General features: G+C 42.9%; 1 protein-coding gene across 1 annotated transcript in view; it reads right to left on the reverse strand.

Moving 5' to 3' along the window:
• ascc3 (activating signal cointegrator 1 complex subunit 3) overlaps positions 1-13937 on the reverse strand; it is a 218877-nt gene that overhangs the window by 79786 nt on the left and 125154 nt on the right. The window contains exons 12-13 of the mRNA XM_030724721.1: positions 1437-1613; positions 1166-1237 (exon numbers count right to left, since the gene is read on the reverse strand). Coding sequence (XP_030580581.1) covers positions 1166-1237; positions 1437-1613 — 249 coding nt within the window. The remainder of the gene's footprint in view (positions 1-1165; positions 1238-1436; positions 1614-13937) is intronic.

Raw genomic sequence — 13937 nt, forward strand, 5'->3', positions numbered from 1 at the left:
AAGGCTCTCTGCAATGTTGCATGGAGATCTGGGGTGGTGGTTCCCACTTTTAAGAAGGAGCAGTAGAAGGTGTGCTCCATTTACAGGGGGATCAAACTACTCAGCCCCCCTGGGAAGGTGTACACCAGGGTACTGCGGAGGAGAGTTTGTCCACTAGTCGAACCTCGGATTCAGGAGAACAGTGCAGTTTTTATCCTGGCTGTGGAATGCTGGACCAGCTTTATGCTCTCAAGAATATTCAAGTGGCGTGAGTTTGCCCAACCAGTCTACATTTGTTTTGTGTACTTTGGGAAGGCATTTGACTGCATCCCTTCTCTGGGAGGTGCTTTGGGAATTATGGGGTGTCTGACCATTGTTATGAGCAATTCAGACCCTGCACAAGCGCAGAAAGAGCTTGGTCTGCATCAATTCACTCCCGGTGGGTGTTGGACTTCATCAGTCCTGCCCTTTGTCACCAATTCTGTAACTCTTATGGATGATTTCTAGGCATAGCTAAGTGGCAGAAGGTTTCCACCTTGGTGACCTCAGGATCTCCTGTCTGGTTTTTTGCAGATGTTGTGGTCTGATTGGCTTAATCAGGTGGTGGCATCCAGCTCGCACTGGAGTGGTTTGCAGCTGAGTGTGAAGCAGTGGAGATAAGAATTAGTACCTCCAAGTCCGAGGCCATGGTTCTCAGCACGAAAAGGGTGGAGTGCCCACTCCAGGTCAGGGACAAGTTGCTGCCCCAAGTGGAGAAGTTTAAGTATCTTGTTAAGTATCTTGTAGAAGGGGATTGGAAGAATGGTGTGCCGACCCATTGTGGTGAAAGGAAAGAGAGATTACATCTCTCCCCTGGCCTGGGAATGCCTCAGTGTTCTCCCAGATGAACTGGAGGTGGTGACTTAGGATGCTGCCCCAACAAACTGGCCCCAGATAAGTGGTAGAAGATGGCTGGCCGGATGGAGATGCGTGCATTTACGCATGTGACAAAGTAACAGCAAATCATTAACACAGGGTCATGACAATAAACAATGTGTTGTTTTGGCATTGCACAGCTCATGGGTTACACACAGATTTCAGGTTTAAAATGTGAAATAGCTTGCAATAACACAGCCCTCCTCTGGATGAAGCCCACTTTCCACCAAAGCCCACACACCTGGGTCCATATCAATAGAAAAGCCCTTACCTGATGGCCTGCTTTAACCTGCTCCAGAACTTTGTTGTAACAAACCTCCTCCATGTCATGAATCAGCTGGATCTGAACAGGATACAAATCACAGTGAACATGATTGTGCTGCACTTGAAGATCACTAAAGGCAGATAATTATAAAACAGCTTTGCCAATCAGCTCTCCATCTTTGTCGATATACTGTATTCACGTCACACTGGATAAACTACTTGTAAAAGTTAGCAGACCTGTTTTTTTGGACATCCACCGACATCTTAAACATTCGTACCTTATTACTGGTTTTGATGCCAACAAAAGTCTGTCCCAGAGGCACCGGTCTGAAGCGACCGTCAAAGAAGAAGAGACCAATATATGGGTTGACATGTAGGAAGGTGGCCACATCCAGATAGTTGGGCAGGGTGGCCGATAGTCCCAGAATCCTGATCATACTTTGGGTGGACTCCACCTAACCATCCAGGTAGAAAGAATAATATGAATAATAAAAGTTAGAAATGACCTTGATGAAGGGACTTTGACTTGCAAGTGAGAAGAAGAAAAGACAGTGTCTATTGTTTGAATGAAAAATAACACAGACACTCTGAGGAGAGTTAGACAACAAGAGCTGTTATGCCCTGGGTATAAGACAAATAAGGTAAGAAATACTTTACTTAAACCAAAAGTAGGGAACAGAGTGTTAGAACAGCCAAAACATGAAAAACACCTCAGCTCAATAAAATAAATAGAATATCACAGAACAAAACTGCTCAGAAAGGAAAAAATACAGTAAAGAGGAGCTCAATTAAACAGAAAATACTAAAAGTGAAGAGCTCAATAAGTCAATTAAAACTGCTATGATGCGTTCACACAACAAGTATTATGGATGCATTTCAACAGCTAGCAGGTCAATGTTCAGGCCACAGAAACATTCCTTTGTAGTAAGAAAGAAAGAGCTTTATTTGTCACATACATTTACATGCAGCGAAATTCATTCATTCTCTGCATTTAACCCATCACACACATGGAGTATGTAGTACACACAGCACAGCATGGAGCAGGGGGCAGCCAAAGGGCGCCCGGGGAGCAACCTGGGGGGGTGGGCTTGCTCAGGGACCCACAGTGATGCCAGCCCGAGGATTTGAACGTCTAGGATGACACCAGTTTTCTATTACAGCCTACACATTTCTTCTTACTGTTCAGATTTACATCCCTGCCCACCCAAAATGTCTTGAAGCCAGGTACAGTCACACTGGGGTCTGGGAAGTGTGTGTGGTAACGTCTTGCTGCAACACTCCCTGAAACACATCAAACTACACTCACTGCATTCTTAATCAGCTCCCCGAGCTCGTCCATGTTATTGTTCAAACACCTCCCATTCTCCACGATGATCTCTGGAAGAGCTCCAGGACTGAAATCCTGTTGCTTCTCCCATAGCTGCTCTCAGATTACAGGCGTTGGTCAGGGCAGTAGAACTATTAAGATTCTCGATAGATTTGTGAAACTTAACTTTATAAGACTTGCAAAGCAAAAATTGAAGATTTCACCTTTGGATAAAATCACCATGAGTAAAAAAAAAAATAAATAAAAATCAACTTTACCAGGTGACAAAATCATTAAAATAAAAGAAATAAATAAAAACTGCTCTCTTTGTGCATGTTTTTCTGGAGATAACAACAACAGCAACTGAATGCATTCTTATTTTACTAACATTGTGCCAATAAAGAAGGCATCACCAACTTGTTATCAGAACAGGACGTGTGCTGCTCCTGTCTATAAAAGGGGTGAATTTCTTTTTTGTTTGTTTTTTTATTGGTCAGCAAAATTGTGCCCCTGAAATGTGGAGGAAGTACTTTTCTATATTGTACAGATGATAGCGTAAAAAGAGGGAGTAAGTAATTCTGGCACATGTGTCCTTGACTTCAGAGACAAAAAAACATCTTGCTCATTCAGTGCCTTTTATCTGTCTTTGAAACTTGAAGAAAACTCAATATGTTGTGTATCAACGTGGGTGAGAAGGTGTTGGTGGAGCGGGTGGGCTCCCCTATCTGTATGCCTCCTGCTGGAAGTGACAGGGAAGATTGGTAAGGCCCTTAATGTGATGCAGTACCTGTCAAACCGTTCTATCAAGATAAGATCTAACCAATCCCTGCTGGCTAACCAGGACTCCACTGCACATTCAGAGCAGTGCTGCTAAACCTCCACACTATAGATATGGATTGTGTTCATTATGCAGAGAATTAAAGAGGCTGCATTATATTTCACATTACACAAAAAGGAATTTAACTGTTTCTCTGGATCCTGTTTCAGGTAAGTTTGTGGAATCATAAAATTTAATGGCAACATCAGGTCACTGTGATCAACGGCTAAAGTAACAATTCGCTTAAGGAGAGTGGGTAATAAATAAAATGAATTGCAATATTAATATTTCACAGTGTGCACATCAGTGAAGTCCTCTGTGGGTTTGCATTGAGATCCATGTAGCTCAAACATACAGAGAAATACTAAAACTAAAATAAAGGAGTCCCAGTACCAGATTACCTTGAGAATTCCCTGCTTTCACATTGTAAATAAGATATTGGGTTTAGTTTATGTCTTGGCACTGAATAAAATATCTTTCCACAAACAGTAACAGTATTAGCTGCGCCTAATACTGTTAACATCATGCTTTCTATGGCTGGATAACAATGTTGCAATATAATTCCTGGGTTGGCCATTTGTTGCGGGAGCAGTGGAAGTGGCTAAACATTGATAAATGCCCTTTCTTGAGGCTCTACTTTGTTTCCCTTCTCTGAAATAAATGGGCAAAATGTGGCAGCTAGATATTTAATCATTTTCAGTCAGATTCAGGATACAATGTTGAACATAATGGATGAGTTTCAGTTTCCTTTTTTTCTCTTCTCTCAACTCATCGCCCCTGTTGAATCAGTTATCATTACTGCAAGCGCGTTAATTCTTTTATTTAGATGTGTTCATTGTAGACTGACTTACTCACTTGGTGTTCCTTTTGTATTTGCTTGGTCCCATTTTTTTCCATTATAGCTCTAATAAACAGAAGTTCACACAGGCCTCATCTGCCTCTTTCTGGTAGGATTTGCTGTCTGATGCTAATCTGTATTTTGAACTAGCTATGACATGGTGCATTATGGTCAGCAACTGACCAACTTTCTTTTGGCTTACGCAGATAGAACAGTGACTTTATTAGGGAGGCAACAATCCAATACTCAGCATCAGTACAATACTGACCTAAATCACTGGCTCAGATATCAGGAGGAAGGGCATCAATACCAGTCTATTAACATGCTAATCTTTTGTACCTAAACTAGCATATATACGCATAACTGAAGTTTTAGCAAAGTTTGATAACGAGCCATAAGTAACATAGATGATAATAAGAAAATGTGGTTGTTGGTTGATTAGTTTCTCAAGTGACATTTGGAAAAACAGACCAGTAGGTACTCAAGGTTGTGGTATGAGAAAGTGGCACTGAGCCATCACTGTGTTTTATCAGAGCTGCAGCTATGTCATTATTACAACACGCTCACATAAACCACACTTGTCAGGCTTTAAATCCAAAGTAGCAAGCTAGACCTCAGTTTGAAGCTTTGTAGAGTTAAAGAGAAATATGAATCAGTGTGATGTAATCAGTCTGTAAATTAACACATAGGATTAATGCAGCTTTAATGCTGGTATGTCTGGAGGTGTGGCAGTGACTGTGGAGGAGACGTGTTGTTGCAAGAGATTAATATAAACAAGTATAGTATGTTCTGTAACAGCATCATATTTCTGCATTTGTCAAAGTGACACTCATATGGACTAACCAACCTTATAAAAACTGTATACTCTCTGGCATTAAATATAATAGTAATAAACCTTATTATAAAAGGTTTGCCTGTGAGCTTAGGTAGAGCGCAAATGCTCCTTAAATACCAAACCATAAAGAAGAAGCCATACAACAGAGCAACATTAAAGGCTTTTTGTCATAAAGGTTAGAGGGACTTTTATCTTGAATGCAGTGCATAATTGGTAGCAGTATACCCAGCTAAGAAAATGCAGTCAAAACCAAAGCTCTCCCAAGCAAAACATCAAAGTGATATCTGGCTTGGTTCTAACATATTTGCATAAAAAGGAGGACAAATATTTAGTTTACAGGGATTTCCATATTAATGTGTCTGAGGATGTGAACTTAAGCACCCAGCGCATCAGTAGCAGCCACCGTAATTCCTTCAGCACAAACAATTATAGCAGTCTGTCAGGTGTGGCAATAATTGGCCAGAGAGACGAAGGAGGCGGGGGAGGGTCTGCAAGGTGTTTTGCGGGTACCCAGAATCTTCTGTTGGAGGGTAGACTACAAGCTGTGAGCAACTTCTCATACAAATACAAAAAGAAACATGAAGGTTACATGCTAGTCACATGTAATTAGTGTCTAAAAGAATGATGATATGTTCTATTCAAATAAAGTGACTTAATCTTCTGTAGCTTCTGTAACTGTTTCAAGTGGGGAAACACTGTGTTAGCTACTGTCTGCAAAAGCTTTTTCATCTTCAAGAGCTGCTCCTACTGATGTTCTGCAATTTAATATATAACAATTAGAAAACCTTCTGTTAACGACTTAGTGTTAGTGTGACTGCCCTGGCACTAAATCAAGCTAATGTTTGCTGATGTCAGCTTTAAACAAACAAATGAAAGCATGCCACATTTTACTGATCTGGATAGGGTCCGTGCACGAGTGCTGGTACCGTCTCCAAAATGTCAGATACAGACCGCAAAGTTTCCTCATCCTGACAGCATTTAGGAACCATGGGCAGTCTTCTACAGAGTTGCAGTCAAGGTTTTCAGAACAATCTGGAACAAACTGCAATTCCAAGCAAACTGGGTGAAATTCTCAGCCTGGTGCAGCGCGCTTCTCGCGTTTCATCTATCACTACTTCTTCCTCTGCTTGTCCTAAAAAGTATTTATTCTACAAACACTAAACAGCATTAAATCTTGCTTTTTATTGCCTGACAGAGAAACTCCCAGACCAATTATTCTTGCCATCTTTCACAACCTGTAATGTTACTACAAAGGAGGTGGTAGCCAGCGATTCCCAGGAAATGAGTATGAACAAACAATGGCAACATGCATGATACTTCATTTACAATTTCCCCCATTCTACACAGTCAACATTTCTCTTTTAAAATGACCACAGTTGTACATAGATCAGTGATTGGAAACAGTAGGCTGGGCACTCTGTGCTCATATTGGTCAACATTACAGGAAAGAGAACAGTCTTAGAAGTGTTGGTTTGGGTCCATTATAAAACACAGGGCAGCAGCATCTCAACTGTTAAAGCCTATGCTTCACTGGCTGAGGAACTGAACAGATTTTCCCAAGGTTTGAGACCAGTAGGCCATCAAACCCTCCTTTAGTCTACAGCCGCACCTCACTGACCCTCCACCAGCACCAGGTGAGGTGTGAACTCATGTCAGTTAACCCAAGGAAAGCAGCTGGTCCGGATGGCATACCTGGAAAGGTACTGATGGCAAGTGCATATGTACTTGCAGAGATCTTCACCAGATTATTCAACCCATCCCGAACCCAAGCCACCATCCCCGCCTCCCTCAAATCAGTCGCCATCATCCTCGTCCCCAAAACACCCACAAATAGCGGTCTGAACAACTTCAGGCCCATCGCACTCATGTTTCTGGTGACAAAGAGCTTTGAGAGGCTAGTCTCATGCCACATCAAAGACTGCCTCCCCACAGCCCTTGATCCTCAGCAGGTTGCTTACAGGGCAAACCGCTCCACTGAGGACGCCATCACCCTCGACATCCAACTGACGCTGAGCCACCTGGGACCTATGTCAGACTGCTGTTCATAGACTTTAGTTCAGCTTTCTATACAATCATCCTGGACATTCTCATTAAAAATAAACCTCTGAACCTGCATCAACAACTTGCTGCTGAACACCTCAAAAAACAAGGAGGTCACTGTAGACTTCCGAAGGACCAGAGTCTACTACACCCCGTCTCTACAGTACATCAATGGGGACGTGGTGGAGACAGTGACCTCCTTCAGACTTCTGGGAGTACATATATCAGAGGAGCTGGCCTAGTCCATCAACAGCAATGCAATGATGGCGAAGGTCCAGCAGAGATTACACTTCCTAAGGGTCCTCAGGAAGAGCAAACTGGATCAGAGGCTGCTGGTGCCAATACCAATCCACCATGGAGAGTGAGATCATGTACTGTATCTCTGCCTGGTACGCTGGGAGCTCAGCTGCAGAAATGCTCTCCAGAGGATCACAAACACAGCCCAGAAAACTGCCGGCTGCCTTCTGCCCTCCATGGAGGACACTGCTGGCTCCAGATGCCTGAGAAGCTCCACAACCATTCTCAATGATCCCTCCTCTTCAACGCATCAACTGTTTAAAACAGTTGCCTTCTGGCAAATGATAGAGACCAATGAAGGCCCACACATCCAGGCTAAGAAACTGTTTCTACCCTTGGGCCATTAGAACACCAAACAACTGCTGATCTGGACATTTACTCTGTCAATGTCTCCATCATGTGCAATGCCACCTCGATGTTTACAACTCTGTACAATACCTATGAGACTGCTGCTACTCTTGCTAATATCCAACACGTATGTAATACCCATATCATACATATACATCCACACTCGTGTTCCTGATAAGTGTATTTATTTACTGTGATATTATCCTTAGTTGTGTAAATAATTCCATAGCTGTGTAAATATAACTTAAACAGATGTGTAAAAAAGTGTTTTATTTATGAGTTGTTAATCTTATTCTACTCCATTTCTATATACTTCAATACTTATGTTGCTAGACAATGGGAGAAGCACTTATAATTTAATTATTTCTAATGTTCAACAACAACACTCACTGAAAATATGCTTGACTTTGTGCCAAAGATGCACAAAGATCTGACGGCTCATAGCAGTGGGATTGTTGAACTCCCGTGTCCGCTCCAGAAGTCCTGCAGGGGTGAACTTGAGTCCACTGTTCCACGGCCAGGATGGAATCCGGATTGCTCCTCTTGAATCCAAAGTTTAGTTTAATGATTGGCTAGAGCTTCTTTCCAGCATCCTGGAATAAGCTTTCCCGGGAAGGCTGAGCAGAGTAATACCCCAATAATTGGAGCCACCCTCCAGCCCCTCTTTTTAAAAATAGGAACCACCACCCTGGTCTAAGCATGTGACATTAAAGGGGTGTGTCAACCGAGACAGCCCCACAGTGTCCAGAGCCTTTTGCATCTCAGGGTCAATCTCATACAAACCTGGCGCCTTGCCACCAGGGAGCTTCTAAACTACCCCAGGGGCCTCTGCCAGTGCAATTGGTGAGGCTTCCTCAGAGTCTTCAGGTTCTGCGTCCTCCACATAGGACGTTTTGGCTGAATTTGAGTGTTTCTCAAAATATTCTTTCCACTGGCCGACGATCTCCCCAGTCCGGCTCAGCAGTTTTCTTCCAGTTACTCGGGCAGTTAATTTGTCACAAGAGTATTAAAACTTCATACACAGAATCACCAGTGAAATGTGATAAAAACCAAAAATGCTTTTTTCGTTCATTTTGCTTTAAAATAAGTTTGTTTAAAGAAAAAAATCCCTGAATGTTTCTGTTTTAATATCTCTGGTCCAGTTCAGTGGCTATGGTCTAAGCTCTGACCACATATCCAGTCTGCTAGCAACTACAGAGACAGTCAAGAGGCTTCAAACTTGTGCACTGCAGCACAACTTCAAGGTGTTCAAAGAGCCCAGTCAGCCCTTCTTCAGTAATATCAGCTAAACCTGCAGATAAATGGGCTGTGAACTGAGTAAACAGCGGTCACATGTACAGCCCAGTTTTCAATTACCTTGCGTTTAACCTCGCCAAAGAGGTCACAGTCACTGCACAGCACAGCAGCTCATACCTGCCTATGTGTTTCAGTGCTTTTCAATGCCCTCCTCTAACTGCTATGACTCCTTTAGCATCCGACTCTTTATTTTTCACATTCCTCATCACAAATGGTTCATTACTACAGTGGTTCATCACTCCACTCACATTTGCATGGGGCATTTCCAGGAAGAGATTATTATTATTACTTGTTTTTGTTCTTGTTTTAAGAAGGTAAATGAATTGGTACCTATATGATGCTTTGCTACTCTAATTAAGCATTTAATACAACATTCACTCATTTACACACACATTCATGCCTTTAAAGTGCTTTCTATCTCACAACACTACGATAGATACATCCGAGGAAATTTGGGGTTCAGTATCTTCCCCAAGTACACTTTCGCATGCGGACTGGGGAGCTGGAGATTGAACCACTGACCTTCCAATTTCTACCCCTGAGCCACAGCCAATCTAAATAGTGATTCACTCTGCTAATCAAAGCCACACTCAGAACCTTTTGAAATTACCTTCATTTATTTTTCCTTTAATTCTCTCTCCTTCTAGTGCTGCTTCATTTATGTGCTTTCTCTTCTTCATTTCTTTATAGAGACACTGTTTGTAAACACTTTCAATTTAACTGCTGAATCCCTTCTTTGCTGACTTTCTGAAGCTTCATAGAGATGAAGAGATATTACTGCCAATGATGCTTTATAGCCCAAGCAGATGAATTATTAACTCCAAGAGCTGCTATAAATAACCTGCACTGAACAAAGCAGTCATGCTTAGTCATGCATATGGACAGCTTTGCTTCATTAGTAATGTGATTTACACATATACAAGATGTCTTCATCTTTTCATTGCTGTCTTATGTATCTAACTCAAATACTGTTAACTTTGTATATATCAGAGGACCCCAATAAAAGAAAGCTCAGTGGCGCAGTTTAACAGGGCCCCACCCTGCAGCCAGCCTTGGGGTGGGCAGGGTTCTAGCTAGCGGTTGATTGCCATTAGCACTAGCAACCCCCACCCCCAAGTCCTATTCCCATCCCCTAGTCATCCATTCGGTATTGGGGGGGGGTTATCAGATCAGATCAGACTGATCAGATGAGATGAGATGAGATGAGATATCCCTTTATTTGTCCCATGATGGGGAAATTCAGAAGAAGTGAGTTGAGCTGTCAATTGATCACTACCTGGTGGTGAGCTAGATCAGGTGGTGGAGGACGGATGCTGGACAGACCTGGGTACACCTAGCAGAGGCCCCACTCCATGAGATATTCAATTCCCACCTCCGGTAGGACTTCTACAGCATTCTCAGGGAAGTTGAGGACATTGAGTCCAAATGTACCATGTTCTGTAGATCCATTGTTGAGGCCTCTCCCTCTCTCTGTGTGGAGTTTGCATGTTCTCCCCGTGCTTGCGTGGGTTTCCTCCGGGTACTCCGGTTTCCTCCCACATTCCAAAGACATGCACTTACTGGGGTTAGGTTAATTGGCTAATCTAAATTGCCCATAGGTGTGAATGAGAGCATGAATGTGAGTGTGAAAGGTCGTCTGTCCCTCTGTGTTGGCCCTGCAACAGGCTGGCGACCTGTTCAGGGTGTACCCTGCCTCTCGCCTTATGACAGCTGGGATAGGCTCCAGCCCCCCCCGCGACCCTTAACAGGATGTGCGGAAGCGAATGGATGGATGGATGGCTGTCGGAGTTTGTGCAAATAGAAGAACAAGCGGTGAAACTGGGTGAGATTTTTTCTTTTTCCAGTGAGAAAGGTTTGCTCTGCAAAACACGCAGCAAAGGCAATGCAGCAAGCAAGTTTTCAGAGGGAAAAATGTGGACTGAACAGAAGTTGGACTACCTTAATCGTCACATTCAGCAGAAAAGTCATTTGAATGCTGTTGGAATTGTAAGAAGACTCAAGATGGGAATGGGGATTGGTCCATTATTGCAGGAGAGTGCAAAAGACCGAAAGAAAAGGAAAGAGCTGTCATACACACACAAAAAAATCTGACCCTGGGGATGACCCCCGGATTATAACAGGTGTAATACTGGTGTGTGGCCACAGCGTGCACATCTGATGTTGCTCACAGTGGTCCTCAGTGTGCTCAGGGAGCTTTTGTGTATGCCCAGATGTGAAGCCCACAAGTGTGTGTTCACATGTGGATGTAATTAGAAATAAGCATTTGAATAAGGTGTATAATGCTGTGTTTCAGATATATTTTGTTTGTATTTATATGGGTCAATTTTTGGTTCACACACTGTGTTAAATATTGAGTGTGTATGCAGTTACTCTGCTCCCACCAGTAGGAGGCACTGTGAGATGGTGGTGTGCCTGCCGCTCGTGCATTCCCCTCATAGCTGAGGAGGAATCAGAGACGACAAACCGCTTCTCCTGTGTCATCTTATTGTTTTCCATTATTCCAGGTATGTTGTGTTTGAAACTGTAAGGAAAATGGGTGTAACTGCTAGTTAATGTTTGTAGACAAAGTCGAATTCAGAACGATGGTGTTAATGAGCGGTAAGACGCGTTATCCTTTGTTTATGAGATCGATCGTCACCGAGAGTGAAAGTGACAGCAGTGCGGCCATTTTGCTAGCAGGCAGCTAACTACTGAAAGCCTGTGTGAGCTGATGCACTTTCATTCTCATTGTTTCATGTATTAAGTGGCAAGTTTCTCTATGTATTTGATGTTTATATCTTTGTGCTAGTTAAAAGGTAGATTAAAACTGAGAAGAGTAAAATGTATAAATTAATCAATATGTTTAAAAGTTTGTGTTTATTTACTTACTACTGTTTAATATGGAGTCCATTAATACCTCATGGTATTTTTCTAAAGGTACATTTAAAATACAGTACTAACCAGTGTTAATCTGTGATATGAGAAAGAGACATAAAGGAGATATTGTAACAGAGTTAATGTCTGATGAATATGTGTGATTTATGGACACTGAAACATGTCTAAGGAGACATTATACATATGTGTGTACAGCAAGATGATGCTGATTTAAAATGGACAGTGTTAACAGTTAATGATATGTGATGTGTTAATAAATATAGCTGAGGAGGAATCAGAGACGACAAACCGCTTCTCCTGTGTCATCTTATTGTTTTCCATTATTCCAGCTATCGGTAAAGCTGCTCACGGGCGCTGTGAACCGGTACCCGTTACAGTTTTTCTGGGGGCTCGTCCGGGATCACTTCCTATGCCAAAACGGAAGCTGATCCAGTGATATTGACACCGTGGACCTGATGTGGCCAATCAACCCTACCTGCCTCTACATCTGATGAAGAGTCAAGACTGTGCCTCAGGAAAATAACAGCCCATCAACAACAAAGACAGAGTACGGTTATCGGACTGCGTGACCAAGGACGAGGAATAGGGAAGCAGCCATGGCAGACAGTGAGAGGAAACGCTTGGTGTGGGCCATCAAGAAAGATCTGTTCACTCTTTCTGCAGATCAGCTGTTCCAGATTGCCAAGTCGCTGAGGGCAGTACCTGAGATGAACCAATCTCAACTTGAGTCGGGGCGTGAGGATGATTGTTTTGAGTACATCAACAGTTTCATGTGCAGTAATACTCTACTAGAGTCAGAGGATGAAGGTATGGCTCATTTGTTAGATTTGAGAGATGTAGTTGATGTGACCATGAGGGGTTGTGTGTCTGAGGAAAATGTCAAAATGCATGCAAAAGGTGATGACATAAACTCACAAGTTGCTAATGTAAGTGGTGAAGAGACTCAAACTAATGGTGATGCTATTGATATCATTGTTAATGATGCAAGAGAAGTTGACAGTGCTAATCACCATTCAGCCACCACAGTGACATGCACACATGAGACAGAAATACACAAAATGCTAACCACTTATGAGGAACTTGGTAAGAAGATCATGCAGAACATACCCACATCCACTCTGCATTCTACATCTCACTTACCAGTAAGACCGCAGTCCATCCCACAATATAGAGACTTTGCACACACCAAACCTGTAGCTGGGACAACACCTGACAAAGTGGTCTCCTTAAGGGACCTTTCTTATCTCCATCGCCGGGAGTTTAAGATACATGGGGGTCAGATTGCAGACCAGGGGTCAGACATCAGCTACAATAATGTTTGCCGTCAGATTGAAGAAGGATTAAAGGAGCAGTTCAGTGATGCAGAAATTGTGAGAGCTGTCCTCAGAACTATAAAACCTGGACCTTTCAAGGACATGTTAATGAATAAGGATGAGTTAACTGTTGAAGAGCTTAAAGGCTTCCTCCACTCTCACCTGGGTGAGCGAAGCAACATGGAGCTTTTCCAGGAGCTCATGTGCACCAAACAAAAAGACAGTGAGACTCCTCAACAATTTCTGTACAGAGTCATGGGGCTAAAGCAAAAGATTTTATTGGCCTCAAAGCATGCTGACACAGATGTGAAATACAGTGCAAGCACAGTTCAAGATGTTTTCCTCCACACTGTATACCAGGGCCTTGGGCACAAACACGATGATGTTCGCCGAGAGCTCAAACCACTGCTTGCGGACGCTGGTGTGACTGATGAGGCAATCCTGAAACGCATGAAAAGGATACTAAGTGATGAAAATGAGAGACAGAGGCGCTTAGGTCCTGTCACCCGTCAAAGACCCACAAATGTACACAGTGCCCAGGTGGAAGCTAATGCTGCTCAGTATCCCAGTACCAAGGAGGAGAACGTGGGGAAGAAACAAAAGACAGATATTATCCAGCAACTAACAGAGAAGGTTGAAAAGCTGACCAGTCTTGTTGAACTCATGCAACAGTCAATGCACACACAGAAACCAGAGCACGTCAGTAACCTAAAGAAAGGAAGGACAGATGACAAAAGAGAGAGACCGTTTGGCTGTGACAAATGTGTTGAGCAGCATCGCTCTGACTGTACACACTGCTTCTACTGCGGTGAAGA

Source organism: Archocentrus centrarchus, unplaced genomic scaffold (genome assembly GCF_007364275.1).
Source record: "Archocentrus centrarchus isolate MPI-CPG fArcCen1 unplaced genomic scaffold, fArcCen1 scaffold_40_ctg1, whole genome shotgun sequence".
NCBI classification, from domain to species: Eukaryota; Metazoa; Chordata; class Actinopteri; order Cichliformes; family Cichlidae; genus Archocentrus; species Archocentrus centrarchus.